The sequence below is a fragment of the Grampus griseus genome (assembly GCF_964374135.1).
Source record: "Grampus griseus genome assembly, chromosome: 14".
Lineage (NCBI taxonomy): Eukaryota > Metazoa > Chordata > Mammalia > Artiodactyla > Delphinidae > Grampus > Grampus griseus.
The window spans coordinates 79,118,338-79,145,709 of record NC_139008.1 but is presented as its reverse complement, the minus strand read 5'-3'; the positions used below and the strand labels follow the sequence as shown (position 1 = coordinate 79,145,709).

General features: G+C 44.3%; 1 protein-coding gene across 2 annotated transcripts in view; it reads left to right on the top strand.

Annotated features, from left to right (window-relative positions):
- Nucleotides 1-24,230, top strand: part of LOC309833006 (uncharacterized protein) — a 29,946-nt gene extending 5,716 nt beyond the window's left edge. For both annotated transcript variants that reach the window (XM_082671088.1, XM_082671087.1), the window contains exons 3-6: nucleotides 11,970-12,131; nucleotides 13,417-13,479; nucleotides 16,691-16,942; nucleotides 22,840-24,230. In XM_082671088.1, coding sequence (XP_082527214.1) covers nucleotides 11,970-12,131; nucleotides 13,417-13,479; nucleotides 16,691-16,942; nucleotides 22,840-24,122 — 1,760 coding nt within the window. In that variant the 3' untranslated portion in view covers nucleotides 24,123-24,230. The remainder of the gene's footprint in view (nucleotides 1-11,969; nucleotides 12,132-13,416; nucleotides 13,480-16,690; nucleotides 16,943-22,839) is intronic.
- The last annotated feature ends 3,142 nt before the right edge of the window (nucleotides 24,231-27,372 follow it).

Sequence of the window (27,372 nt, the reverse complement as noted above, 5' to 3'; positions counted from 1 at the left end):
AAATACCAGAGATGAATAGTGAATAGTAATCTAGTAATTTATTAGATGAATAAATTCAGACAGTGGAATGTGACTTAGCATTGAAAAGAGAAGCTAGATCTCTGTACAGACATAGATTCTCAAGGTAAGTGTAAAAAAGCATATATATGCATACATACATAGTATTATATTCACGGTAAGCTGCTAGAACAGGAATGAAGCGAGTAATGTTAACGAGAGAAGTAAGCTGTGCATAAGGCATTAGGGAATGGTGAGGACTGTGGTAAAGTAGAGAAAGCTGCTCTTTGGATCCAGTCATATTTGGGTTTTTCTGAGAAACTGAAAAATGTAAAACTTCCAAAATTTTAAAACTTTGTTGGCCAAACAGGATACATCTGTGAGCCTGACTGAGCACACCAACAGCTTCTGACTTGTTCTCAATGTTTTGCAAGCAGTTAATCTGGAGCCGAGGTGTGGAGAACATCTGAAGTGGGGGTACCAACTTTCGCCCTATCGGTTGTACATTGGTGTGGTGTCTGAATTTTTCAACAGCAAGCAAAATTTTGTGGTTGTTTCCTTAATGCCTCCAAAATAATGTTTCTGCTGAATTCCTTAAGCATTGAAATATAATTGATCACGTCACAAACTTTAGTAGGATTACCTTGAGGTCTTCCCACTTTCTCCCGAATTTATTTTAATTCTCATTTTAAAGGAAGTCACCAAGAAAATGTTAAAACTGAAAACCACCTTAGAGTTGAGCCTGGTACAACCTTCTCATTTTACAGCTGGACAAAGTAATGCTGCAAGTGGGTATGAGGCGTGGCCAGGGTCCCACCACAGGTTCAAGACGGTCCTGGGACTTAAGTGCTTTGGCCCTTACCGTCGTGGTCTTCTCCCTGAAGAATCCGTGTTGGGTTCCCTATCCTCAAACACAAACTCCCAGTAACCCCACACACTAGGTGTGAAGCCTGGGACACAAGGCCCCAGCGTGAGGAGACCTCAAGGCCTACACTTTATTGGTGGCCATTGCATCCTTCTGGGTTCCGAGCCTTTGCTTATGCTGTTCCCTCTGCCTAAAATACCTTTCCTGCCTGCCTGACACCAGCTCAACCTTAAAACTTTAAGGTTCATGACAGACTGCACACAGAGGATCTGGCTCATCTCAGGACATTCCCCTCCCCTCTGAATTGCAATAGCCTTGATGATGTCCTTTCTGTTTTCCAAATGTGCCACATTTCCTCAAGCCTGGGAGCCTTTGTATGTGTTGTTCCCTCTGCCTGGAACTGACTCAATTCTTATGCGTGTGTCAGAGCTGGGCTTAAAGGCATTTCCTCAAAGAGCCCCTCTTTGACAACACACGTGCATGCGCACGGTTCTCCCAGACCAGGTCAAGTCCCAGTACTTAAATGATTATTTGCAGAACAAACTTCAAGGTCTGTCCCATCGCTGAACCTTAAGCACCATGAAGTCAGGAGCTGCACCCCTCGTGTTCACCGTGGATCCCCGGCACCATATTCTTTGTGGAGTGAATGCACAGTTGCCCAAATCTCACATCTATCAGTGAAGCTGACCCCACACCAAATAACTGCCCCTTCTTTTGTCCTAGTTCTTTGCTCAGAGATGTTCACCCTCCTCTTAGCATTTCCACTACCCTGCCGCCATTCACTCTGGCCATGCCTCAGTTTTGCCAACTGCCCTGTACGCTCAGGCCAGGCCTGGAGCCCTCTTTGTTCCCAGCTCATGGTGGTACCTACTGCACAGAGTTGACAGGAGCTCCAAGCTCCAGAGACGGACTGCTGGACATTTATCGCAGTCTGCCATCCTGGCCTGTGAACAAGTCGCTTACTCTGCTTAATTTTCCTCATCTGTAGAAAGGGGTTATAATGGTTCTTAATACTATTAGGTAGTAGAATTAGGTTCCTAATTCATACCTAATATCATTGGGTTATTGTGAGGACGCTGCAGTAATCCACGTAAAGGACCTGGGACAGTATCTCAATAAACGACCACTTTTACTCATGCAGAGATTAACGCGTGGGGTGAGATTTGCAGGATACCGAGTCTCTGCCGGATCCAGCTGCTCTCCCTGACTGCGCCTGCATTTCTGCCACAAAACAAGCAGAATCTTGCTTTTTTTCCCTTTCTTTAACACTAGTTTGGTTTTCTGGGCCCAACTTCCCCCAGGTTTGGGCTTCAACGTTGCATAGCCGCAGTTTCCAGACCTACCTATGGACCAGGATCCCAGGGGAGCTTGTTAAAGATACTGGTGCCTGGGCTGCACCTCTGAACCCGAATCGCTGAGGCTTACGCATCTGCATTTTTAACAAGCACCTGGGGGATTCTGGGCCTCGACCCAGTTGGAGGGTTGCTCACTGCCCTAAGTCACAGTCTGACCCCTCACCCTGGCAGATTCCTCCAGATACCCACACCCAGTTATTGTCCTGGGCAGTTTGTCCCTCTTCAGTCCTTGATTGAACGAAACCCTCCCTCACTCAGCTCCTATGTCTTGTCTCAGCCCAGTAATAGTTGGATGTAAAGTAAAGTTTATTCTCTGCTAGCTTTGAAAGCTGCCTACAGTTTGGCAGTTAATTTAAGAACTTTTCTATAAAAGCAGTAAAATTAGATATTGATGCTGGCAAAAAAAAAAAAAAAAAATTAGCATTCTATGTGCATTTTCTAAGTTCACGGCTTAAAATCCTGGGGCTTTGGAGTCAGGTCCCCAAGTTTGGTCTTGACTGCACAGGGCCTTAGGAGCTGTGTGACCGATGCAAATTATAATAGCTCCTGGTGTCTCGTTTTTAAAGTGGGGACAAGAATAAATAGAAAGGCTACAGAATTTGGTAGTGAAGAGTCTAAGGTCCTGAGCCAGACTGCCTGGGTTCAAATCCCAGCTGCATCACTTGCTAACCAGGTAACCTTGGGCAGGTGACTTAGGGTTTCAGTGTCTTCGTTTCCCCAGCTGTAAAATGGAAGTGATGGTGGTTCTCAACCTCAGAGGGTCCCAGCCGGGCTGCCGTGGGCACCTACATGGAAGACACTTAGAGCTGTCAGGGTTAGCTCTCATTACTTACCCAATCAGGGGCTGTGACAATTAAATGAAACAGCACACGGAAAATTTTGCACAGGGCCTGGCTCATGGCAAGCCCCCAGCCAATATGAGTTGAATTATCACTGGACCTAGAATGATCTTTCCCACCTCTTCTTAATTCCCTTCCCTAAGTCTCTTGCTTAATTCCCACTTTTTTAGGTCCCAGGTTAAAAGTCACCTCCACCTAGAAGCTACCTATGATTTCTCCCTCCCCCCCACCGCCCCCCACCTCTAAGGTTAGGTTCTTCTTAATTCCCTTCCCTAATTCTCTTGCTTAATTCCCACTTTTTTAGGTCCCAGGTTAAAAGTCATCTCCACCTAGAAGCTACCTATGATTTCTCCCTCCCCTCCACGGCCCCCCACCCCTAAGGTTAGGTTCATCACTGCTTCCTCACCTAACACATATCACAGTTGCAATTAATTTGTTATTTCGTAACAAGTAGTCTTTAGCCAGAAAAGTAAATTCAGGTGCTCCTAGGGATCAGGCAGTGGCAGCAAATGCAACAGCGGATGCACTGTGATGGAGAGTGGGCAGGCCTTTGGACAATAAGCAGAGGAGGAGGAAAGCAGCCCCTGAGAGCCAGGAGGCAGCATCAGCTGGGCCTTGGTGTTGCTGGGAGCTGGGCTGACTCTCGCTGGTGGGTCGTGCTGTTCTCCTGGTGAACGCAAACAGGTTCACAGAATGTCTGCAGGAGACAGGGCCACTCTGACTGTGGTGGGACAGAATGAAGACAGAAGCCCTCTGTCATCACACCTGAGCCACGGGATACCAGACATCCCCTCCTCCCCCACTGAGCTGAGTGACACTGCTGCTTTACCTACTACGGCTTTGCCTTCTGTGCTTCTCAGTAATAGTCGCTAAGATACCAAATCATAGACTTGTCCCCACCTCCTGACAGCCTCCAATGCAGGCTTCCGTGAACTGTCCCCCCAAAATCATCTAACATGAGCCCCAAACCTCTAATATTACTCTTTAGGTCCTTTCTAACACCCTCTTACTGAGACCCTCCACGGCTCGCGTGGTATGAAGTTACCTTCGTTATAATGACTAATCAACCTATCCAACTACAGGTGTGTCCCTGGTGGTCTTTGGCCAGAGGTCATTGACCTAGGGAAACCCACCTAGTTGATTTTGAAAGCCTTAAAAAAAAATTCTGAGGGCTCAGTTTGGCCTGTGGGCCCCCAACTAGTAGTTTAATATCTAGTTTACTAGACTGTAAATCTCCTTGGAGCAGGAACTAATCAGTCTTGTTTTCCTGCCACCCAGCACCAGGCCTGGCACATCCTAGGCACTCAGTAAAACAGTTACCAAATGAATGCAGGAAAGGGCAGCTGTAAGGATTAACTTCATTAAATGTGCATGAAGTTCATGGCGTGGCACCTGCCCCAGCATCAGGGCCCCGTGAGGGCAGCTCTGGGACTGTCGTGTGCCAGATGCTGGAGCCGAGCTAATGGAGATGCTTCCCGTGGAGAATTCCAAGCTCATCAGGGAGGGGAGGAGAATTTAGTTGTAAGACATACAAACCCAGCCATCTGTGACAAGTACAGCCTTGTGCAGAGAGTTCATGGAGTAGATTGGTCCCAACGGGGAAAGCCAAGGGAAGAAATGATGAGTGAGATCGAATGTATAATAGGCCTTGAAAGCCTCACCTGCCTTGGGGAGGAAGATGGGGGGGCACTTCCTCCTGGTGGTCTGGAGGTGGAGAAGCTGATATTGCTTCTGAAGGCGAGATCTGATAACAGTGGCAGGAGGTGACACGGGGAGTATGGGGTAGCAGCCCTGCTTTGATCTGGCCTTTATTGTGAAGAAGCTGGGGAGCCGTTGAAGGTTGCCGAGCGTGTGAGTAATTAGTAAGGCAAACGATGTAATGATTTGCCTGGAGAATCTGGCAATAATAATAATAGCTAATTCTCATGTACTGCTCATTATGTGCCGTGTACTTTTTTTTTTTTAATACTTAGCCGCGTTGGGTCTTCATTGCTGCACGTGGGCTTTTTCTAGTTGCAACGAACGGGGGTACTCTTCGTTGTGGTGCACGGGCTTCTCATCGTGGTGGCTTCTCTTGTTGCTGAGCACGGGCTCTAGGCACGTGGGCTTTAGTAGTTGTGGCACGGGGGCTCAGTAGTTGTGGCTCGCGGGCTCTAGAGCGCAGGCTCAGTAGTTGTGGCTCGCGGGCTCTAGAGCACAGGCTCAGCAGTTGTGGTGCATGGGCTTCGTTGCTTTGCAGCATGTGGGAACTTCCCGGACCAGGGCTTGAACCCGTGTCCCCTGCATTGGCAGGCGGATTCTTAACCACTGCACCACCAGGGAAGCCCGCCATGTACTTTTTAAATACTCTATATATGAAGTAGTTTTTCACGACTTAAATTGTTATGAATTTAAATTTTACATTTCATTTTAAAAATTAACTTTTCACAACATAAATTACGTACTAAGAATTATTATCCCCATTTTACCCATAATGAACTAAAGCACAGAGGAATTAAATACCTTGACCAAGGTGACAGAGCCAGAAAGGGGCAGAACGGGGCCTGAAAGCCAGGCTACCTGGCCGAGGAATCTGCATTTGACTGCACCACATCACCCCTTAGGAAAGTCCTCATTGCAGTGTTTCTCAAAAGAACCACATGGAGCTTTGGTGAAAAATGCAGACACCCAGCCCCCTCCCTTAAGTGTACCATCTGGGTGGGTCTGAGCAGTGTCCTGGGAATCTGGACCAGCCAGTGAGGGCTTGGGTCAGTTCAGATGCTTTCGGTTGCTCTTAACAGCACTAAACTACAAGAGGGCTGGATTGTAAAACATTCTTTACCTCAGGACACGAACGGCAGGGCAGACCCGGGGTCTTTGCATCTTCTTGCTGTCCTCGGCAGTAGTCCTCCTCATGGCCACAAGGGGACTGCTGCTGCTGCTTTCAGCCTCAAGTCTTCACTCAGCCCTGCCCATGGATGGGGAAAGGGGCGGCTTCGCTTTACCTGAGAGGAAATGCTTCTCCAGAAATTCTAGATCCCATTGGCTAAGATGCCCCGTTCCACTGTCTTGGAAGAAGCCAGGCCAGCAAGGGACAAGGAGGAAGGGCTTAGCAGTGGAATCCAATCCCGAGGCCCCTCTGGACAGCCACAGTCCTGCCACTACTCTGTTAGAATAGTCTAGAGCAGGAGTTCTCAAAGCTGGTATGCAGAAGAATTACATGGAAAACTTGTTAAAAATCAGCTATAAATATACCCAGACTATACCTAGATCTCGGCATCAGAATCTTTGGTACATGATCAATTTTGAGAACCACTGGACCAGTAGGAGAAAGACAAGAAAGGATGGAAATCTTTCAGTGGCAGTGTCAGGCACGTAGGTGCTTCTTTTTTCAGAATGAAAGTCCATGTCAAGCCGCGTATCTTCGCCCCAATTCCTAATTCCAGGGCAAGGGGGTCTGATTGGTCCAGCGTTTGTGCAGGTGTCTACTTCCTAACCAATCAGCTGCGGCAGAGAGAGGGGGTGAGGGTCACCCTTGGGACGGGGGACAGATGGGCTGATGTGCTGGGGCAGGTGTGGACCACATTCAGGAAAACCCTTTGGAAGAACATGAGAAGACTTTTCCTTACAGAGAGAGGTGGATTTTTCTCCCAGCAGGTGAATTCTGAGTTTGCATTTGAATCAAGACCCCTAAGTGTGAGTCCTAATAAGCATGGCCTATACTGGAAGAAACAGGAACAAACAAACGATAGATTTGACGATATGACAATGAAGCAATTTCCTTAATCTGTAAAGATCGGGTCTTCCCCGGTGACTTAGTGGATAAGAATCGACCTGCCAATGCAGGGGACACGGGTTTGATCCCTGGTCCAGGAAGATCCCACGTGCCGCGGAGTGACTAAGCCCGGGTGCCACAACTACTGAGCCTGTGCTCTAGAGCCCGCAAGCCAACTACTGAGCCTGCACACCACAACTACTGAGCCTGCCCTCCAGAGCCCACGTATTGCAACTACTGAGCCCACGAGCTACAACTACTGAAGCCTGCATACCTAGAGCCCGTGCTCCGCAACAAGAGAAGCCACCAAAATAAGAAGCCCATGCACCGCAACGAAGAGTAGCCCCCACTCACCGCAACTAGAGGAAGCCCGCGCGCAACAGTGAAGACCCAACGCAGCCATAAATAAATAAATCTGTAAAGATCATTTACAAGTCAATGAGAAAAACGTAAAAATTCAATAGAAAAAAAAAGAGCTAATAGCATGAATAGGCAGTTCATAAAGAAGGTATATGAATGAATAAAATATGGTGGAAAAGAGATTCATCTTCACCAATTATTAATGAAACGCAAATTAGACTAAAATGATCTCATTTTGTCCTGTCAAATAGTCTGTGTGATAGCCAAGGTGAAGGGGAGAATGTACATTGATGTAGGTTTTCTGGAAGGATCTCATAATTATGAATCACCAAGCAATAAAATGACCATTCCATTTTGACCTGGTTCTTCAGCTTACAAGGAAGGTATCGAGAGAAACTAGAGATAAGTTAAAATTTTTGGATAGGTATTATTTATAAAGGTAAACACCTAAAAACCAACTCATTGTCCAAAACGGGGGAATGGTCAATTTAACTGTGACAACCAACATGATGGCGTATTATGTAGCCATAAGAAATTGTGTTTGGGGTGGATGATAACGTGGCAGAATGCTTTCACATAGCAAAATTGTTTAATAAAATTGCTTAATTGTTTAACAAAAAAGAAAAGAATACAAAACAATTTAAGCCATGACTCCAGTTTTATACTTTTAAAATCTATATACAAAGGCTACGTTAGCCATTTGGTCCATCATTAATTCAACCAATGTTCTCTGAGCCCCTGCACTGCCAGCGTCTGTGTGAGGTTCTGGGAAACAGTGATGGAGAGAAACAGGTGTTGTCCTCACCTGGCTCATCCAACCAAAGGAGGAGAGGATGGTCATTAAATACTTTCCCAAATAACTATTTAATTACAGTAGAGATAAGTACTTTGGGGAAAAAGTACAGTATTTAATGAGCATATCATGCAAGGGGGTATACTGCCATATGGGGACAGCACTGAGCAGGTTTTCTTCTCTACACTTTTCTGTACTCCCTAGATTTTCTACCATTGGTGTTTACTTTTGTTTTGAAAAAATAATACATTTTTAATTTTAAAAAAGAGAAAAGGTTTTTAAAAATGGAGTTTTTAAGTCAAAGAAGAGAAGCGAGAAGCAAAGTGGCTTGGGAGACGTGGAATCTTCAGCTATTTGAAGAACAGTTTTGTGGGAGGAGCTACAGTTGGCCCATGTGAGCCCAGCGGGTCTAGGACACCAGTGGGTCCCAACCACAGAGAGAGATTTTGGTTCCCTGTGAAATTCATGTGACATTCTTACTTTTTAAGCAACAACATGAGTGAATAACTGAACACCCAAGGTGCTCCTGCTGCAGACCAGGACTGCATAGAACAAACCGCGTGTTTCAGATACGCACCTGGGCACACGGGCAAGCCAGGGAGAGCCCCGGGGGCAAAAACAAAACCAAAGGCCGGTGTGAGGCTGTGAGCTGCTGGGGGTTGTTGGGGGAGGGCTGGGGGAGCTGATCTCACTAAGCACTGGACTTGATTATAAGAGCCATTGAGAACATTCTCCCCTGGAGATAGGTCGTGCCTCTGCTGGAAGCAGTTCCCCCCTCAGCAGATCTGGGTGTTTGGGGTTGACCCTGCTGCCTTCACTTCTGCTGGACACTCAGATTCCCCAAGGCCACTGCCACTATTTATGCCAAATCTGAAGACAGACAAGGGACCCCCCCCCCACCAATTGATCCCTGCATTTGGGTGCCTGACTCCCTATGCTTCCTGCCGCCTCCCTCAAGACACCAAAAGCACAGGCAACAAAGGCAAAAATGGGCACGTGGGACTGCATCGAACTTCTGTGCATCTAAGGAAACAACCAGCAGAACGTAAAGGCAGCCTACTGGATGGGAGAAAATATTTGCAAACCATATATCTGAGAAGGGGTTACTATCCAGAATACTGTCGTGTTTCCACTTTGCCGTGACTCACCACGAAAGGGATGCTGAGGCTTACGGTGGAGGGGCAGGTGGACAGTTAGGGGACGAAGCCCCATCGATCTCCCTGGAGGGCGGGAATCCCAGGCTCAGGATCATTCAGGACCCAGCACTTACCTCCCCAGGAGGGTTACGGACTCCACAGCTGAGCTGAGCCGTAGGGAGGGCCTGGCCACTGTCACAACCCCTCCCCACCCCAGCGTCTTCCAGCCTTTTTTGTTCAAAAAGTGGTAGAGCAGAAAGCTGGGAAGTCATGGTAGCGTGAACAGCCATCCTCGTTTTAGCACTGAAGGTCCTGTATCCCGGGGAACCCTCAGTCCCAGGCAAACGAAGGCAGTTGGTCTCCCTGAGTCTTGATCATATTCCTGTTGAAAGTTTGATGCCCAGTTCTGCTCAAGGGTAGTAACTCACATTTATTAAGACTCAGCTGTGGACATATCCTGTGCTACTGATGCTCTCATGAAACTTTGCAATAACCTTATGAAGTGGGCACAGTGATTATCCCCACTTACAGGCAAGAAAACGGAGGCTCAGAGAAGTCACGTGACTGGCCTGAGGTCCCACACCTAGGAAGTAGCTGAACCTAGACTTTTATCAGTTCAAAGATACATTGTAACATCTGAAATGGGGGTGCACCTTGGAATCAAGGAGATAGCTGCCAGCCAAGAGGCAGTCACCAGAAAATTGCCTTCGCGCGCTGGGAAACCTTGATTGCATTGTCATTGATCACTTTTTTTGTCACTTTGGCAGAGTTGTGTGCATTTTTTGATGCTACATTTGTTGGGTTTCATTGCTGTTTGAAATGTCTTCTGCGATATTGCAGGATGATTCAGATAGAAGATGAAAAGTAACTGTGCCCAGAAAGATCTGGAAACAGTAGCAGCGGGTCAGTTTGATATTAATGAAGCAAATATTTGTTGCTGGAGGAACAACTGTAGTTTTTGCAAAGCAACAACCAAGAAAGATGGAGTCCCTCAATTAGACAAAGCTGGGTTAAGGTTTGCTGCTGAGATGCCTGGAAAAGGATCCCTTACACCAGTGGTTCTCAAACTTGAGCCTGTATCAGAATCACGTGGGCAGCTTGTTAGATTGCTGGGTCCACCTGAGAGTTTCTCATTCAGTAGGTGGGGGTGGGGCCCGAGAATTGCCTTTGTAGCAAGTTCCTAGGTAAGTCCAGCGCTGCTGGCTGGGGACCATGCTTTGAGAACCAAGCAGAGCAGAGGAAGCAGGAGCAATAGCTAATCCCGCAGAGTAGATGAAACATCTCAACAAGAGGCAGGTGTGCTTGGTTAATGCATCAAAGAGACTTGGTGTGAAGATGGAACATGAGTTTGTCAGACTCTTTCGGCCAGCTTTAATCAAAAGCCACTTCCCCCGACATATTTCAATTGAGGAAAATGGAAACCATGATTTTGCTCAAATACCAAATACTGATAGAACCCAGCTATTCTTTGACATGCATTGGAATGAAGTTGTCATTGCCAAAGGTGCCCAAGGAGTACAGGTCAGGAACCTGAGTTTCCTATCAAGTATCCGAAGAAATCTAAAAGAATTCATTCAACGAATACTATAAAATGTCTAAGGAATATCTATACATATATAAATACCTAAGGAATATGAAAACATTGCATTATAATGTGTTGAATAGACAACTTTTAAAAATTTATTGTGTGTAAAATAATGCTGCATCTTACAGTCTATAACATCTTAGATTCAAAGAAAGATGATGTTTGTTTTAAGAGAAACTGTAATTAACACCTCAAACCTGTGGAGGGAGTATTACTGCTTCAGGCAAAGCCAAAATAGGGAGTAGTGTCAGGCCCAGGTTGATTTAAAGAAGTGTACTCTGTAAGTACAATGGCAGAAATGTCAAAGGTGGTGCCTCAGTGACTGAGGTTTGGAAACAGAAGATGACGTTGGCTCTCAAAGCCATCATTAGGGCCTCTCAGCCTGACAAGTTCATCTAATGAACAGGCCCCGTGGTTGTATTTACTCCTATTTGAAGCCACATCTCCATGTGACGATTACATGTAATAAAGGAAGAAAGAAAGTACATATTCCCAAACCATAAATTTAATTAACAAAGTAGTCAAAAGAACTATGATTGAAAAAAAGAAAAAAGAAATTTGAGACTGCCTGTTTTACCTGTTATAATGACAAGGTTAAAGACAAAGATGATAAAGATGTTTGATCTCCTTTTTATTCTTTTTTCCTCAAAATTTCAGTAAGAATACAAGGTTTGTTTGTTTGTTTTAGGAGTACTTGTGTTAAAAAGTATTTATGTTTAGAGAGTATTTGTAGTTTTGCCCAGAATTCCTTCAATCAGTTCCTTTCCAGTTGTTTGTTAGGATTTTGTGATAAAGCTTATGAAAGTAATGCTTTTGGCTGAAGTTAACAGAAAACCTACCTGGTAAATGGTAGGGACATTTCTTTTTTATTTAGTAAGTCTAGATTTGAATGGTTTTCAGGGCTCTGGCTCAACATCTGGTTTTCTTGCTCTCCCTTTATGGTTACAGAATGACTGCCACAGATCCAGACATCACGTCCTCACTCCAGCATGTCCAAAGACAGAAAGTGGGGCAACCAGGGCAGCAAGAATGAGCTTTCCTCAACTACCTCTCTTTCTGCCCCCACCTTTTCTTCAAGTCAGGGAGAAAATCTTTTCCAAAAGCCCTGCAGCAGATGTTCTCTAGAGTCTCATGGGCTAGAACGGGGTCACATGATCACTCCTAAGCAGCAAGGGAGACTGGGAAAGCAATATTAGCATGTTCATTCTCTACAAAGGAAGGTGGGCAAAGGGAATATCTATTGGGTATTCATATTATGAAAATTAATAATCATCATATCTTTTAGTTTCAGCTCCAGAATTTGTTTTTGAACATGGCTATCAAACATATCTGCCCACAGAAAGCAACGAAAACCAGACAGCCACTGTCATCTCTCTCCCTGCCAAGTCACGAGCCAAAAAGCCCACAGCCCCAACTGCTCAGAAGAGGCTTAACTGTTGCTATCCAGGTAAAGGCAGCATATTGTCCTACTTTTGTAGAGAATGTGACATTTAACAGGTCCAGGACTCGAACTCGTGAATTCCTGACAACTGGACGTAGATGTGCTCCAAACTGCTTGGCTTAAAAAAATCAACCCACAGCATTTGCATCATCACATATGACCTGTCTCTCACTGTATCTGGTCACCATGCACTGGGCTCTAAGACTTTTATAGCCATGGGCCTTTCTTTGAATGGGACTAGTGAAGATTTAAGATTACTGTGAATTTTTCTTTCTGTGCTGTAACTTAGGAAGACATCCAGAAAAATTATTCCTTCCTTACTTTAAAAAAAAGAAAAAAGAAACCTTTAGGGGGCTTCCCTGGTGGCGCAGTGGTTGAGAGTCCGCCTGCCGATGCAGGGGACATGGGTTCATGCCCCAGTCCGGGAGGATCCCACATGCCGCGGAGCGGCTGGGCCCGTGAGCCATGGCCGCTGAGCCTGCGCGTCCGGAGCCTGTGCTCCGCAATGGGAGAGGCCACAGCAGTGAGAGGCCCGCGTACCGCAAAAAAAAAAAAAAACCTTTAGGGAAGGCAAGGAAAATTTCAGACTTAAGGAAAAGTTGCAAAAATAGCACAGAAAATTTCTGTGTACCTTTCGTCTGGATTTCCCAAATATTAACATACTATGTTTGCTTTGTTATTCTTTCTATATATACATATATTTCCCCCAAAGTTGCAGACATGATGTCCCTTTACCCCTAAGTACCTCAATGTACATTTCCTAGAAACAAGAATATTCTTTTATATAACCACAGTACAATCATCAATATCAGGAAATTAACATTTATACATACTATTATCAAACTGCTGACCTTATTAAGATTTTACCAGTTGTCTCACTAATGTCCTCTGTATCAAAAGGAAAACTGGTCCAGGATCCAGTTCATAATACACATTGCATTCAGTTTTCATGTGTCTTTAGTTTCCTTTAATCCTAAGCTTTTGTCTTTCGTGACCTTTGACAGTTTTGCAAAGCACAGGCCAGTTATTTCATATTGAATAAAATGTTCGTCACTTTGGGTTTGTCTGATGTTTCCTCATGATCAGATGTAGGTGAAGCAATTTGAGCAGGAAGTACAGACGAGATATTATGTACTTGGTACCTGGTATCAGGAGCATACTGATACCTGTTGGTCCCATTACTGTGGGATTAACTTTCATCACTTGGTTAAGGAAGTTTCTGCCAGGCTTCTCCATTCTAAAGTGACTGTGTTTCCCTCTTGTCATTGATTTTTCCTTGCCTTTTCTTAAGGTTGCCAGTTCAAGACTGCCTATGGCATGAAGGACATGGAGCGTCATTTAAAAATCCACACAGGTAAGTGGTTCACACACATCCCTTCTCTGTGCTGGGAGCTGGGGATCCGGACAAGTCAGACACATGATATGATGCAGAACCTCACTGGTCATCATGGGAATACAAACACAAGTGAAATAAAAACGAGATGCTGTTTCTACACGTGATTTTGGCAGAAAATGTTTAGAGCAATAAAATCCAGTGCTGGAACAGATATGAGAAAACTTAGAAGTGGAAGTGTGAACTGGTACAGACACTTTGGAAATTGATCTGCCAGAATTAATTTAAATGCACATATTCTTCTCATTTGGAGGAGATGATCCTGTAAGTAAGTGTGTGTGTGTTTGTGGTGTGTGTAATGACTGGTAAACAGCAGAAGGAGGGGGAGAATAGTGACTTTTCATTTATGTATCTTTACACTGCATCATTGGATACCTGAGTGTGTTTTGCAATTTTGAAAGGGGAATTTAATAAATACTTTTTTTAAAGGAGAGAAAAAAAGGATTGCATGGAAAAAGAAAAGTATGATTATTTCTGGTGATTTTAATTTTCTCTAATGTATTATTTTTATGTCTCCCAGACCTTCTGCATGGAGAAGGAATTGCTTTTAGACTATTTTTCCTGAAGTATTAGATGCTCATAATTCAGATGATACAGTCATATATAAATTCAGTGAGTGTCAACGTGTATAAGGGAGGGACACTGAAATTTGGCGTGGGCATCCCTAATTGCCCAAATTCTGCTACTTAGCCTCAGATAAAATATCTGGAAGATAAAATATCTAGCAGTTATCTCTGATACTCCTTGGCCATGGCCAACGATTGCCTTGTTGCACTGGGATCACCATCATATCTAATCAGCCTCACGGCGTCATGTCATTTGGATTTCTTCTAGTTATCACAATCTGAAGTTATTAAGTTTTAGGTATTGGTAGGCATTCTCAACGTAACAAGCAATGAATCTCTCCTGGTGGGTGCCCTGTGTTGAAGTTCCATCAGTCACACGTAGCATATTCATCATTGTAAGAGTAAAGTGCTGTCATTATGCATGATAATTGGGGAAGCATTATAAAAATGTAAGTGAGGACAGCACCCTGGAGTCCATCGCTGCAAATCTTCAGGAAGCGTCCTCTACTCACAGTTAGCCACGCTTGGGTTTGTAGGATGATTTCTGCATAACTGCAGCATCTCCGTCAACATCTTCAAGTCAGAGAGTTGACAAGGTGTACTTACCTTAGTTACTTTCGGAGAAGAGCTCATGGCCAGGAACAGCAAGAGTGGGGCTCTTTACCAGCAGAGCTGGCCGTAAACCATCCAGCTCCACCGACATCCGGCATCTGCTCGGTGTTGCACATACACAGGATGGTGCCCACAGAAGCTGTTTAGCAGCTGTCAGTAATGAGAAATTATTGTTCCTGGATTTTTTAATTTGACTGTGAACATTTTTAATAATAAAATTACAATCTTGGGCTTCCCTGGTGGCGCGGTGGTTGGGAGTCCACCTGCCGATGCGGGGGACAAGGGTTCGTGCCCCAGTCCCACACGCCACGGAGCGGCTGGGCCCGTGAGCCATGGCCGCTGAGCCTGCGCGTCCGGAGCCTGTGCTCCGCAACGGGAGAGGCCACAACAGTGAGAGGCCCGCGTACCGCAAAAAAAAAAAAAAATTACAGTCTTTAATATACTTCTAGATGTATTCTTAAATCCCAGATGTTTGTTCTATGAGGATAGTGACCAACTTTGGCTGACAATTGATTTTAGCACTTAGCTATTTAGGATTTGGCCAAAATGCATGTTTGATATGTAAAGAGTGAAAATCCTGACTCACAACCCACATCCTTCTTATCTGACACATGCCCAAAAGTCACCAGTCTTAATAGTACAGTGTGTCTCATTCTTAAATTTTGGCATGTGTATACCAGGCTTAAAAACGCACAATTTACTTTTTCCATCTCTTATTAAGTTAATAATATATACACTCTCTGCAGCCTTCTGTTTCTCCTTTAATGCTGGATGTCTTTCTGTGTCCGTATGCATGTGTCTACTTCATTCTTTTCGATGGCCAAGTAGGAAATTGGTTCAATAATTTATAGTACATTTACAGTATTGTACATATAATACCTCAGCCTTAAAAATCATGTTGTAGAAATTTAATGATGTGAAAATGATTGAAATTATTTTAAGTGCAAGAAAGTAGTCAGTGGAGAGAGAGGCAGTGTTGCATTTGGCTAAGAAAGCAAGACTGTCCTGGGTTCTAATCCCAGTTGTTGAGAGAATTAAGTAAAATCATTCAGAGGCACAGTACCTTCCAAAAAATAAGGGTTTAAATTGATGTTGGCCAAGAAGGTTTTTGTACCCCAAAATGTGCACACACACATACAAGATAATTGGAAAAGTAGATATCAAAAAATTAGCAGTTGTTCACGGGTGGCAAGTTGACAATGTGCATTAGTGAGTACAGTTTAAGCTGCTGTAGCAAAACAGCCCAGCACCAGCTCACACAAGGTGGGGGTTTATGTCTGTCTCACGTAGCTGTCCAGAGGTAAGCAGGTGGTCTAGGCAGGTAGGCAGCTCTGTCCCCATCATCCAGGGACTTAAGTTCTCTCTCTGTATTACAGTACGTTAGGTTACGTATCCACCATCTGCAGGTATGCTGTCCTCACCTGCTTGTTCACCCTCATGTCTTGGTAACAGCTGGCAAGACAGGTGGAAAGAGAAAAAGTAAAAGGCAAGCCATTTCCTTTTACGAAAGGGACACATTTACCTTCTCTGCCATTTGATTAATGAAGACTTCATCGCAGAATCACCCCTGGCTGCGAGTGAGGCCGAGAAATGTATTCTTTGGCTGGTCAGACGTGAGCTGTACTAAAACTTAGAGATTCTGAGTTTTAGGGTGTGTCTGTTATGAAAAAGAAAAAAGAGCTAATGGGTATGAGACAATGTTTCTTATTTTACTTAGCTGTACTTTAAAATTTTTGAGTTGCCTTCTATTTTAAATTGATAAAGAATTCATCTTCAATGTAGGAAAAATTAGAAAATACTAATAAACAACATAGAAGAAGCAATTCCTCCTCTCCCAAGACGTTAGCTCTTTGCCCGTCATCTGTGTAGTTTTGGGGCGGGGGGTTTCTAAATATCCTTGGGTGACTGTGTCTTAAGCTTTTCATAAGGCAGTGGGAAATAAGCCTTTTTCCCTTTTCATCTTGTTTCCTGATGCCGTGTGTGCACGTTTGAAGGAGACAAACCCCACAAGTGTGAAGTCTGCAGCAAGTGCTTCAGCCGGAAGGATAAGCTGAAGACCCACATGCGGTGCCACACGGGCGTGAAGCCCTATAAGTGCAAGACGTGTGACTACGCTGCTGCGGACAGCAGCAGCCTCAACAAGCACCTGCGGATACATTCCGACGAGCGGCCCTTCAAATGCCAGATCTGCCCCTACGCCAGCCGCAACTCCAGCCAGCTCACCGTACACCTCCGGTCCCACACAGGTACGTCCTTCATGTGGTCCTTACGCTGCGCTCCCAACTGCCTGTTGCCTAAATCACCGGCACCTTCAAGCACTGAGTCACAACCTAAGTAAAGGACCTGGGCACGTTAGTTCATCCCGTGGTTTGCAGTTTTGCTTTTCATCTGCTCAGAAGTCGCTTTCTCTGTAAAATAGGGAAAAACATCAAGGTTATAACTTTATACACATCTTTATGTAGCTTTAGACCCTATTCACTAGTATTTACTTGAGGAGGTGCGCTAAATGAAGTATAGATATAAGCAATGCATTTTTAATCAGTGTCTGCATAACGTATGGTTAGGCATTTCAGTCGTCTTTTGAAGTTCAGCATGGGACAGCTTGATGAAAAAACTCAGCTGAGTAGGTAACTTAACAAATGATGTATGTTTTCCTTTTAGCAAGTGTGTCTCTTTGCTTTCGATACAGTGGTACTGTGTAACCACCACAAAATCTCAGCAGCATATTATAAAAGCATTTGTTGCTCACGTACTTCAGGTCAGCAGGGAGTTGGCTAGACATTCCATTGATCTTGGCTGGGCTTAATCACATGTGTGGGAAAGGCTGGGTGTCCACTGACCCTGGCTGGGGATCTGCTGGCTGTCTCCTTGCCTTGGCTGGGGCAGTCTGGCTCTGCCCACATGTCTCATAGCCTCCCTCTGGGACCAGTGGGCTACTCCAGGCTTGTCCTTCTCGTGTCAAGGGCAGACCTCTGCATGGAAGGCAAAACAAGTATGCCCCAATGTGTAAGCTCATTTCAAGCCTCTGCTTGCATCCCATTGGCTAAAGTAAGTTAAATGGTTGGGCCTGGTGTCAACGGGTGGGGCTGAACTCACCCACAGTGGAAGGTCATCCCAGGGTTACATGGCAAAGGCCATTTTTGCACCAACCATCATTCACCAGTTCACCCCACCATCATTCACATCTCTCTGACATGCAGATGCATTCATGGCCTCCCAAAACCCACACAAGTCTAGCCAATCATAGGATCAGGAACTTGCAGTCTCCATCAGGTATAGATATGGCTTCTCTTGACCTAGAGCCTTCTGCAATAAAAAGACAAAGCTGTCTGTCCCCACGCTCCCAGCATGCAGCGGTGAAACGCAGCCAGGATACTTATGATATTCCTCCTGTTCCAAAGGGGAAGAACAGGAGGCGCTTGGCAGTCACTGGTGCACAGATTTCTGAAATCCCTCTGGGCAGGTGTTTCCAGGTCCCCCCACTCTGGGAACAGGGAATGTTTCTTGATTAGGCGTTGACTCGACCGTGTGCTTTTTGACTCTGCTCCCTGGAGCAGCCTTTCATCACCTCCCTTAACCACTTCTGAAAAGGAGTGGAAAATGTGCCTTTGAGAACCTTTCTCAGCCTGCCTCCTGCCTACCGAAAGTTGGGATCTTTTTAGGTTTTATTTTAGTCTAGACCGACAGCTTTGCTGATAGAGCTATCTTAAAAACGTTGTGAGTTTCCTGTGTATCTGTGTGCCAAAAGCCACACCCATAATTCTTCTGGAGACTTGCCTTTCCTCTAAACTCAATTATAGGCACTTTCGGCAAATAATGTTCTGTAGGTTGAAGCCGGTGCGACTTTTAGGAATCCGTGTCCAGCTGAGAGGACTTACTTGGCACCAACTTTATTCTTTTGGAGATTTTGACAAAGAACCTTGTGCTTACACCCTTCATTTCTCATTCGTTCTTCCCTCTGCGATCAGTTCCCTGGATATGATCTTTGTTCCCAGGCTTTTGTCGTACTTTGAAAATCTTTTGCTGGTTGAAGATGGGAAACTTCATCTAACCCAGCACATCTTTGATTTTCTGTATTCTCGCTAAATTCCATTTTGAAAATGGCCAGTTCTTTTTGGAATTTGTCTCTTTCTTGTGGGACCTTATCATATGCAGCTTGTAAGACACTTTCACTGTTCTGCTTAGAACTAATGAATCTCTTTGCTGAAGTTCAGAATTCAGTGGGTACATTTTTCTATCTTCTAAGTTGCGACAGGTGACAGTTTTCCCAAATGCTTGCCGTGAAATGTGTGCACTGCCGCTTTTCCAGCCTTTACCTGCCCCCCAAACCCAAAGCTACGTATTTTAGTTTTCTGTTACGGCAGCGCTCTGTTTCTCGATGCCAATATGTATATCAGTTATCTGTTGTCACAATAATGCAGTATAACAAAAAACCCCACAGAACCTCAGTGGATACAACAACATGCCTTCTCTGTTCATGTTTGGGGATCAGCTGGGTGTCATCTGGGCAACTCTGCTGGTCTTTGCTGGGCTCACTTACAAATCTCAGAATCTGCTGGCTGTGGGCTGGCTGTCCACTGGCCTTGGCTGCAACAATCCAGCTGTGCTCCACGTCTGTCGTCCTCCTCCTGGGATCAGCGGGTAGGACAGGATTGACCTTCTTCTGGCGATGGATGACAGAGGTACAAGCGAGCAAACCCCGATTCACAAACCCATTCAAGCCATTACTTGTATCAAGTCTAGTTAACATACCATCAGGCAAATCCAATGACGTGATAGAGCCTATTTTATGAGGGGTCGTGGCAAGTCATCCTGTCCCTGTCGGGAGAGCATGCATAATCACATACATGGCAGAGGCCATGGCTACAGGGAGCGATAGGAGGTGGGGAGGTCTGGGGACATTAATCTGCTACAGCAAGTTGAGACATTGGCATAACTGGCGCCCATCTGATTTTCTTCAGAAATCTCCTCAGCCTCAGTTAGAGGCACTGAAGGATTCAGTTAGGGAAGTTGTTCAGAATCATCTTAACTTAGGAGGGTAAACTTAACCATTTCATTTATAATAGCATCTTTAAGTTGGTCTAGAAAAAGTATATTTTCTAAAAATTTAAATGTATGCCATTTATGCAGTATCTCCATGGAATGTTCATTTCCCTTTTATGAATCTGTGGCACTTGTAAAATTTTACAAATTGTAAAATTAATAGGATTTTGTCTTTACCCTTCCATCGCTTTGATCGACTATATTGTCTCGGTGGCAACCTAAACTCAAGAGATCTGTCAGCTTAAATATATCAGTTGCTTGTTCACAGAGCAACATTCATTAAGTCCTCACCAGGTACCAAACACTGCGAGGGTCAGGTAGTGGGCAGGAATGAACGTAGTCATTAGCTTTGGGGAGCTTATGGTCCGGTGGCACTGGTACTGACCAGTCTGCCTCATTTAAGAAATAAATCTATGGTGAAAAGGAAAAAGAAGAAGATAATGATGATGAAAAGATTTAAACCCTTTGCCTTCACGTCAAACAGTGTTGTTAAGCTCTGCGACTCAGCTGTGAGATCTGGTTATCTGGTTTTTCTGGGTTTGACTTCTGCTAAATTGCTTTAAAAAAAAAAAAAAAAGGCAAACAGATCGTCACTAATTTGGGCAGTGATATAACTGAAGACCTAGCAGAACATTCTAGAGCAGTGATTCTTCCTCTGAGTCCACAGACACCTCCACCCAGGGATCCATGAGTAGAATTTAGGAGGGCCCTGAACTTGGATGAGGAAAAAAATTACATCTCCATTTTCACTCATCTTACTGAAATGTGATGTGTCCTTCAGTTATGAAAACAGGCATCCAGTCTGATTACAGTGCATGTGAACTTGTCGCCAGTAGAAATCACAGATCTTTTTATAATGTGTTTTTGATAGATCAAAACATCGTTTACACTCTTCTCTATTTAGAAATTGGTGTCGTCACTAGACCCACCGCTAGAGCTTGTTACTTAATGCACACGCATTGCCCAATCACAATTTAATTATTTAATAATTTTCAGTATAATTAGTGTGTTTTGTATTCCTTTTGATTTTTATTTTAGTTTACTTTGTGCATTTAAACATTACCCCGAGAAAGCGTGCATGGGTTTCACTAAACCGCCAGAAAGGGGTCCGTGGCATAAAAAAGGTTGAGAGCAACATTCTAAGACAGAAGTCAGCCAACTTTTTCTCTAAAGAGCCAGATAGTAAATATACTTTAGGCTTAGCGGGCCATACAGTGTCTATCACAGTTTACTCACCTCTGCCAGTTGTAGCATGAAAGCAACCAGAAACAACACACAACAAATGGACATGGCTGTGTTACAATAAAACTTTATTTACAAAAACAGGCTGTGGGCTAGATTTGGCTCACTGTGTATAGCTTACCATTCCTTGTTCTAAGGTTTCACGTGAATGATCTCAGTGGCATTTAGTCATGCAAAGCGTTGTTTAGTTTGGGGCTTCTTCCTTTTCTCGAAGCTTGTTTAATTTGCTCCATCATTAATTGCATTTATTAAACAGCTCATTGTGATGTTATAGGTCTTATACCAAAAAGCCAGAACACAATCCCACTCTTTTGAGCTTATGGTAAGAAAGCAAACATTGGTCATATGTACAGATAATCACCTAGCATCCAAGAATACCAGCTTTGGCTACATACTCTAAGATGTTAACCAATATGTGACATTCTGGAAACGGTAGCACTATAGAGACAATTAAAAATATCAGAGATTTCAGGGGTTCCGGGAGCGGGGTTAGGGGTGAATAGGTGTAGCACAGGGCATCTTTAGAGAAGTGACACTATCCTGTATGCTACTGTAATGGTAGATATGTAATAGTATACATTTGTTGAAACCCATAGAAATATACAAAACAGAGTAAATCCACATGTCAACTGGAGTTTAGTTAATAATAATCTATTAATATTGGTTCATCAGTTGTAACAAATGTACTGCATTAATGCAAAATGTTAATAATAGGGAAACGACGTGCGGGGGAGAGAAGGAGCGAGCATATGGGAACTCTTTACTTTCTGTATAATCTCCCCAAACCTAAAACTGCTCTAAAAAAGTAAAGTCTTTTAATTACAAAGAAAAAAAAAAAAAAGAATACCCGCTTTGGAATCAGCCTGGGTTGGAATCCAAGCTCTGCCATGTACTACCGAGTGACTGGAAACAAGTGATAAGAGTCGCTCCAGGCCTCAGCCTCCTCATTTGTACAGTAGTGTTGGGAATAATATTGATAATAGTACCCACCTCATGGGAATGTCGGGATCATCAAGGGAGACCATTCTTGTGGAATTCCGGGAAGCCACCGAAGAACCTTAGCTGCTGTTGTTTCGCTTGCTCAAACAATATTGCAATGGGCGGGGTCACCAATTTGCTTGAATTATCAGATGATTGGGACTTAGCGTTCACTGAGGAAATAAACTTGGAATATCATGTCCTTTCAGATGTTGCAATTTCGCTTTTCCTGTTCATCTTTCACCGAACATGAATTAAAAAAAAAAAAAATCAAGCAGCTGGATTTTGTAACTTCACAAGTAAAGAACGCAGCTGGCAATGTGGGATAAATAAATTGTGCGCAATAAACACGTCTTTATTAATAAAAATCTGCATGAAGTGTAAGCTGGGCGTTTCAATCATTGTAAAAAGAATATTCTGATGAGTGAGCATGGAGCTGACTGATTTGAAAATGTGCCCTTGAATCTGTTACAACATGTAACTCAACCAAAATCAACGGATTATGCAAAATTATGCAACTGTGAATGGTTCCCTAGCAGAGTGAACACAATAACCGTAGGAACGATAGCTTGATTGTTTTCAAGGATATACTAAGTGTATTCGCAAATCTTATTTTTTTTTACTGGGGACAGTTAAATAGCTTGATTTTCAATCTCCGTTTTTCTTCTGGGTGTTATAATGGTGGTGGTGGTTTAAGTTTGGGAAAAGGAGAGAAGCCCCCGACCCCTCTTTTTTTTTCTCCCAGGGGCTGCTAGGAGCTGCAGTTAGAAGGTCTCCACCCGCCTGCCTTGGTATAAGCGATTTTCTGGTGTGTGCTTCGGGGGGATCCGCTATGGTTGTTGCCTGCCTGTTCTTATCGAAACTCACCTTGTGTTGACAGGGGACGCCCCCTTCCAGTGCTGGCTCTGTAGCGCCAAGTTCAAAATCAGCTCGGACTTGAAAAGGCACATGCGCGTGCACTCGGGGGAGAAGCCTTTCAAGTGCGAGTTCTGCAATGTCCGCTGCACCATGAAGGGGAACCTCAAGTCGCACATCCGCATCAAGCACAGCGGGAACAACTTCAAGTGTCCGCATTGCGACTTCCTGGGGGACAGCAAGGCCACACTCCGCAAGCACAGCCGGGTGCACCAGTCCGAGCACCCCGAGAAATGTTCCGAGTGCAGCTACTCCTGTTCCAGCAAGGCCGCCCTGCGCATCCACGAGCGCATCCACTGCACCGACCGCCCCTTCAAGTGCAGCTACTGCAGCTTCGACACCAAGCAGCCCAGCAACCTGAGCAAGCACGTGAAGAAGTTCCACGGCGACGTTGTCAAGACCGAGGCCTCGGAGAGGAAAGACACGGGCCGGCAGAGCAGCCGCCAGGTGGCCAAGCTGGACGCCAAGAAGACTTTCCACTGTGATCGGTGCGATGCCTCCTTCATGCGCGAGGACTCGCTCCGCAGCCACAAGCGGCAGCACAGTGAGTACAATGAGAATAAGAGCTCGGATGTGACCGTCCTGCAGTTTCAGATCGACCCCAGCAAGCAGCCCGCCGCGCCCCTCACTGTGGGGCACCTCCAGGTGCCCCTCCAGCCCAGCCAAGTGCCCCCGTTCAGCGAGGGCAGAGTCAAAATCATCGTTGGCCATCAGGTGCCCCAGGCAAACACCATCGTCCAGGCTGCGGCGGCCGCAGTGAACATCGTACAGCCCGCCTTGGTGGCGCAGAACCCAGAGGAACTGCCCGGGAACAGCCGGCTGCAGATCTTACGCCAGGTCAATCTGATCGCCCCTCCTCATTCCTCGGGGTGTCCGAGCGAGGCGGCGGCGATGCCCCAGCCGGCTGTCCTGCTGACCACTCACGACCAGACGGACGGAGGCACTTTGCACCAGACCCTCATCCCCACGGCCCCGGGCGGCCCCCAGGAAGGCTCTGGCAACCAGACTTTCATCACCAGTTCGGGCATTACTTGCACTGACTTCGAAGGCCTGAACGCTCTGATTCAGGAGGGGACCGCTGAAGTGACTGTGGTCAGCGACGGAGGCCAGAACATCGCCGTGGCCACCACGGCTCCGCCCATATTCTCCACCACCTCTCAGCAAGAACTACCCAAGCAGACTTACTCCATCATCCAAGGAGGCGCCCACCCAGCTTTGCTCTGTCCGGCGGATTCCATACCAGACTAGTGCTTATAAAACAAAAGAAAGGGGGAAAAAGGAGTGACCAAAAAAGAAGTCAGAAATGGAATTCTGTGAGAGGTTTGCCCTTAATGTTTTTAAGGATTGTTGTGAAAACACCCCACCCCCATAATAAATGGTAATTTTATACTGCTTACTGAAATTTTTTTATGCTGCGATAGTTGTGAGACCTCTGGATCGCGGTGTTCTCAGTGCTGTAGAATCTGAAATACTACCAAGATGATCCCGATTAGGGGTTGGAATGAAATGAATTGAGTAGTGAATACATTTGTTTGCTTCCAACTTGATTTGCAAACTCTAATAAAGGTTTTTTCCACCTCATTACATTTGTGTAGTAGATGGTGCTTCTAAGCCTCTCTTAAGACCCCATTCTGAAATACCCCCAATGTTTGGGGGAATAGTGTTTTAATACATGGATACAAATCTATCGGCGTGAAGGACCATTTTCTACATAATGTTACATGGATTTTTGATCAAAAAGAAAAAAGTTTAGCGTAAATGAGGGGAAAAAAGGAATGGTTTCCTAATAAATTGATACATCATTAAAACATAACAAATGTTAGTGATTCTTCAGAGTCACAGTATGATTTGGGTTATTGGGGTTTGAATTATATAATTAAAGAGAACTTGAAGAAGCAAAGCTTCTTAGTCCTCTCTCATAAATAGTATATAAATGCCTTACCTTCTTCACAGTCAAATATGTGTGGTGCCTAAAGTGACCCAACGATCATTTTTATTTTGAAACTTCAGTGACAAACCTGACGTTTCTGTTTAGATGCCGATATAATTAACCTTTAGTTTAGGTTAATTATAATATTAACCTTTAGGACAGTTTTCTAGGATGGCATTGTTTTAGATAGTAAGATACGTGCAGTCCCAGGGATCAGATGAGAGGGATTGGAAAAGCACCTAGGTCCAAAGCATGGGCTGTACTGACGAGAGGGAAATTTCAAATTTGTCTGTTTTGAATTGAAATGCTGTGTAATCAGTAGATGGCGCCAGAGAGCGATCTCAAATTACACGTGCTTGGATCCAAAGACCTGAATTTGGGTCTTCATCTCTGATTTCCAGCTTCTAGCATTATCTTCAACTCAGGGTGGGCTCTTAATAAACACTGTATAAATGAAACATTGCTGTCACAGAGCATGAGCAAGGATTGGTGAGGAGGGGAGGTTACTCTTGTGAGAGAAGCATATTTAAAATGTGAGAACACTTTAGATACATTTTTACCAGAGTAATCAACATTTTAATTTTATGCCCTAACACACAAACTTATTAAAATTCTCATGCATATCAATTCACTTTTACATAAAGATATTATTCCCTCCCCCCCTTTTTTTTGTAATAACAAACTAAGGAAATATGGAAAATGGTGATGCTGAAAACCTTGAGAATTGCCTGTTGGAAATAGAAAGTCAGCATCCCTTAGGATACACATACAGGGACTTCCCCAGTGATCCAGTGGTTAAGACGCGGTGCTTCCAGTGCAGGGGACGCGGGTTCCATCCCTGGTCGGGGAACTAAGATCCCACATGCTGCACAGCGTGGCCAAGAAAAAAAAGAAAACACATACATATATATATATCCTCAAGCTGGGCTTTGTCGTCTTTCTTTTTATTTTTGATCCTTCTTCGCCAGAAATGATTTTTGTATCAGCAGTGATGATAATGCGTCATAACTATGGTTTGGTAAGAAATCAAACAAGCTTGCAGCTTACTCTGTTAGTATTTTATCGCTTTAGAATTACTGCTTGCAGTGCTTTAGGAAACTATTCAGCCATTGGATTTTACCTGGGAAACTTCTATTGTCATGAACCTGTGTTCTACATCTTTTTTCCCAGTGTGCCCCTAGTTTCAACTTTTAAATGATTTTTTTCCTGATTATAAATGTAATGTGTATTCAAGATAAAAAATATGGGAAACACGTTATGGATCTTCCTCGACGTACGAACGGGTTATGTCCTGATAAACCCATTGTAAGCTGAAAATATCATTAAGTTGAAAATGCATTTAATACAGCTAACCTACCAAGCATCATAGCTTAGCCTCACCTACCTTAAATGTGCTCAGAACATTTACATTAGCCAACAGTTGGGCAAAATCTGCCTATTTTAGAAGAGAATATTGAATAGGTCATGTAATTTAATGAATACAGAAAGTGAAAAACACAGATTGGAGGTGTACAGAATGATTGTAAGTGTATCAGTTGTTCACCTTCGTGATCCCATGGCCGACTCACTGCCACTGCCCAGCATCGGGAGAAAGAATCAGACCACATAGCGCTAGCCCAGGAAAAGATCAGAATTCGAAGTATGATTCTATTGAATGTGTATTGCTTTTGTACCATCGTAAAGTCAAAAAATTGTTAAGTTGAGCCATCGTAAGTTGGGGACCATCTGTATGTATATTAAGAAAAATTTAAAAGTCACTAATAATTTTACTATCCAGGTGTAAAAATTGTGACCATTTTAATGGACTTCCTTCTAATCTTTTTTTTCTATGCTTGTGTATGTTTTCTATTTTTTAAATTTATTTTATTTACTTATTTATTTATGGCTGCATCAGGTCTTAGTTGCGGCATGTGGGGGATCTTTCATTGTGCTGCGGGCTCTTTGTTGTGGCACGTGGGCTTCCTTCTAGTTGTGACATGCAGGCTTCTCTCTAGTTGTGGCGTGCAGGTTTTCTCTCTCTAGTTGTGGCACACGGGCTCTCTCATTGAGGCGTGCGAGCTCAGTAGTCGTGGCACACAGGCTCAGTTGCCCCACGGCGTGTGGGATCTTAGTTCTCCCACCAGGGATTGAACCCGCGTCCCCTGCATTGGAAGGTGAATTCTTTACCACTGGACCACCAGGGGAGTCCCATATGTATGTTTTCTACTCCAGTTACAGAGTTGGGGTTGAACTGAGCATACTATTTTCTTTTTATATACTATATTTCTCTTTATATCATTATATCTCCACGGAACTGCTGCCCTCCATAGATACGTATAATGCATATACACACACATGCGTATTTGGCTTTTTTTAACAAACTACAACAGCAAAACTTGTTCCTTGTGATAAACTATATAGAGAATTGTACAAAAACCAAGCCAATAATCTTCAGCCTATTCTCATTCCACCCAGGGTAAGTAGGGTCTCTGTGTTCATACCAACTTAAAAGATAACCTAGAAAAGGCTTTCCCTTATCTTTATAGTAATTGTATCACACTATGTACATTTCTCTCTACCTTGTTATTC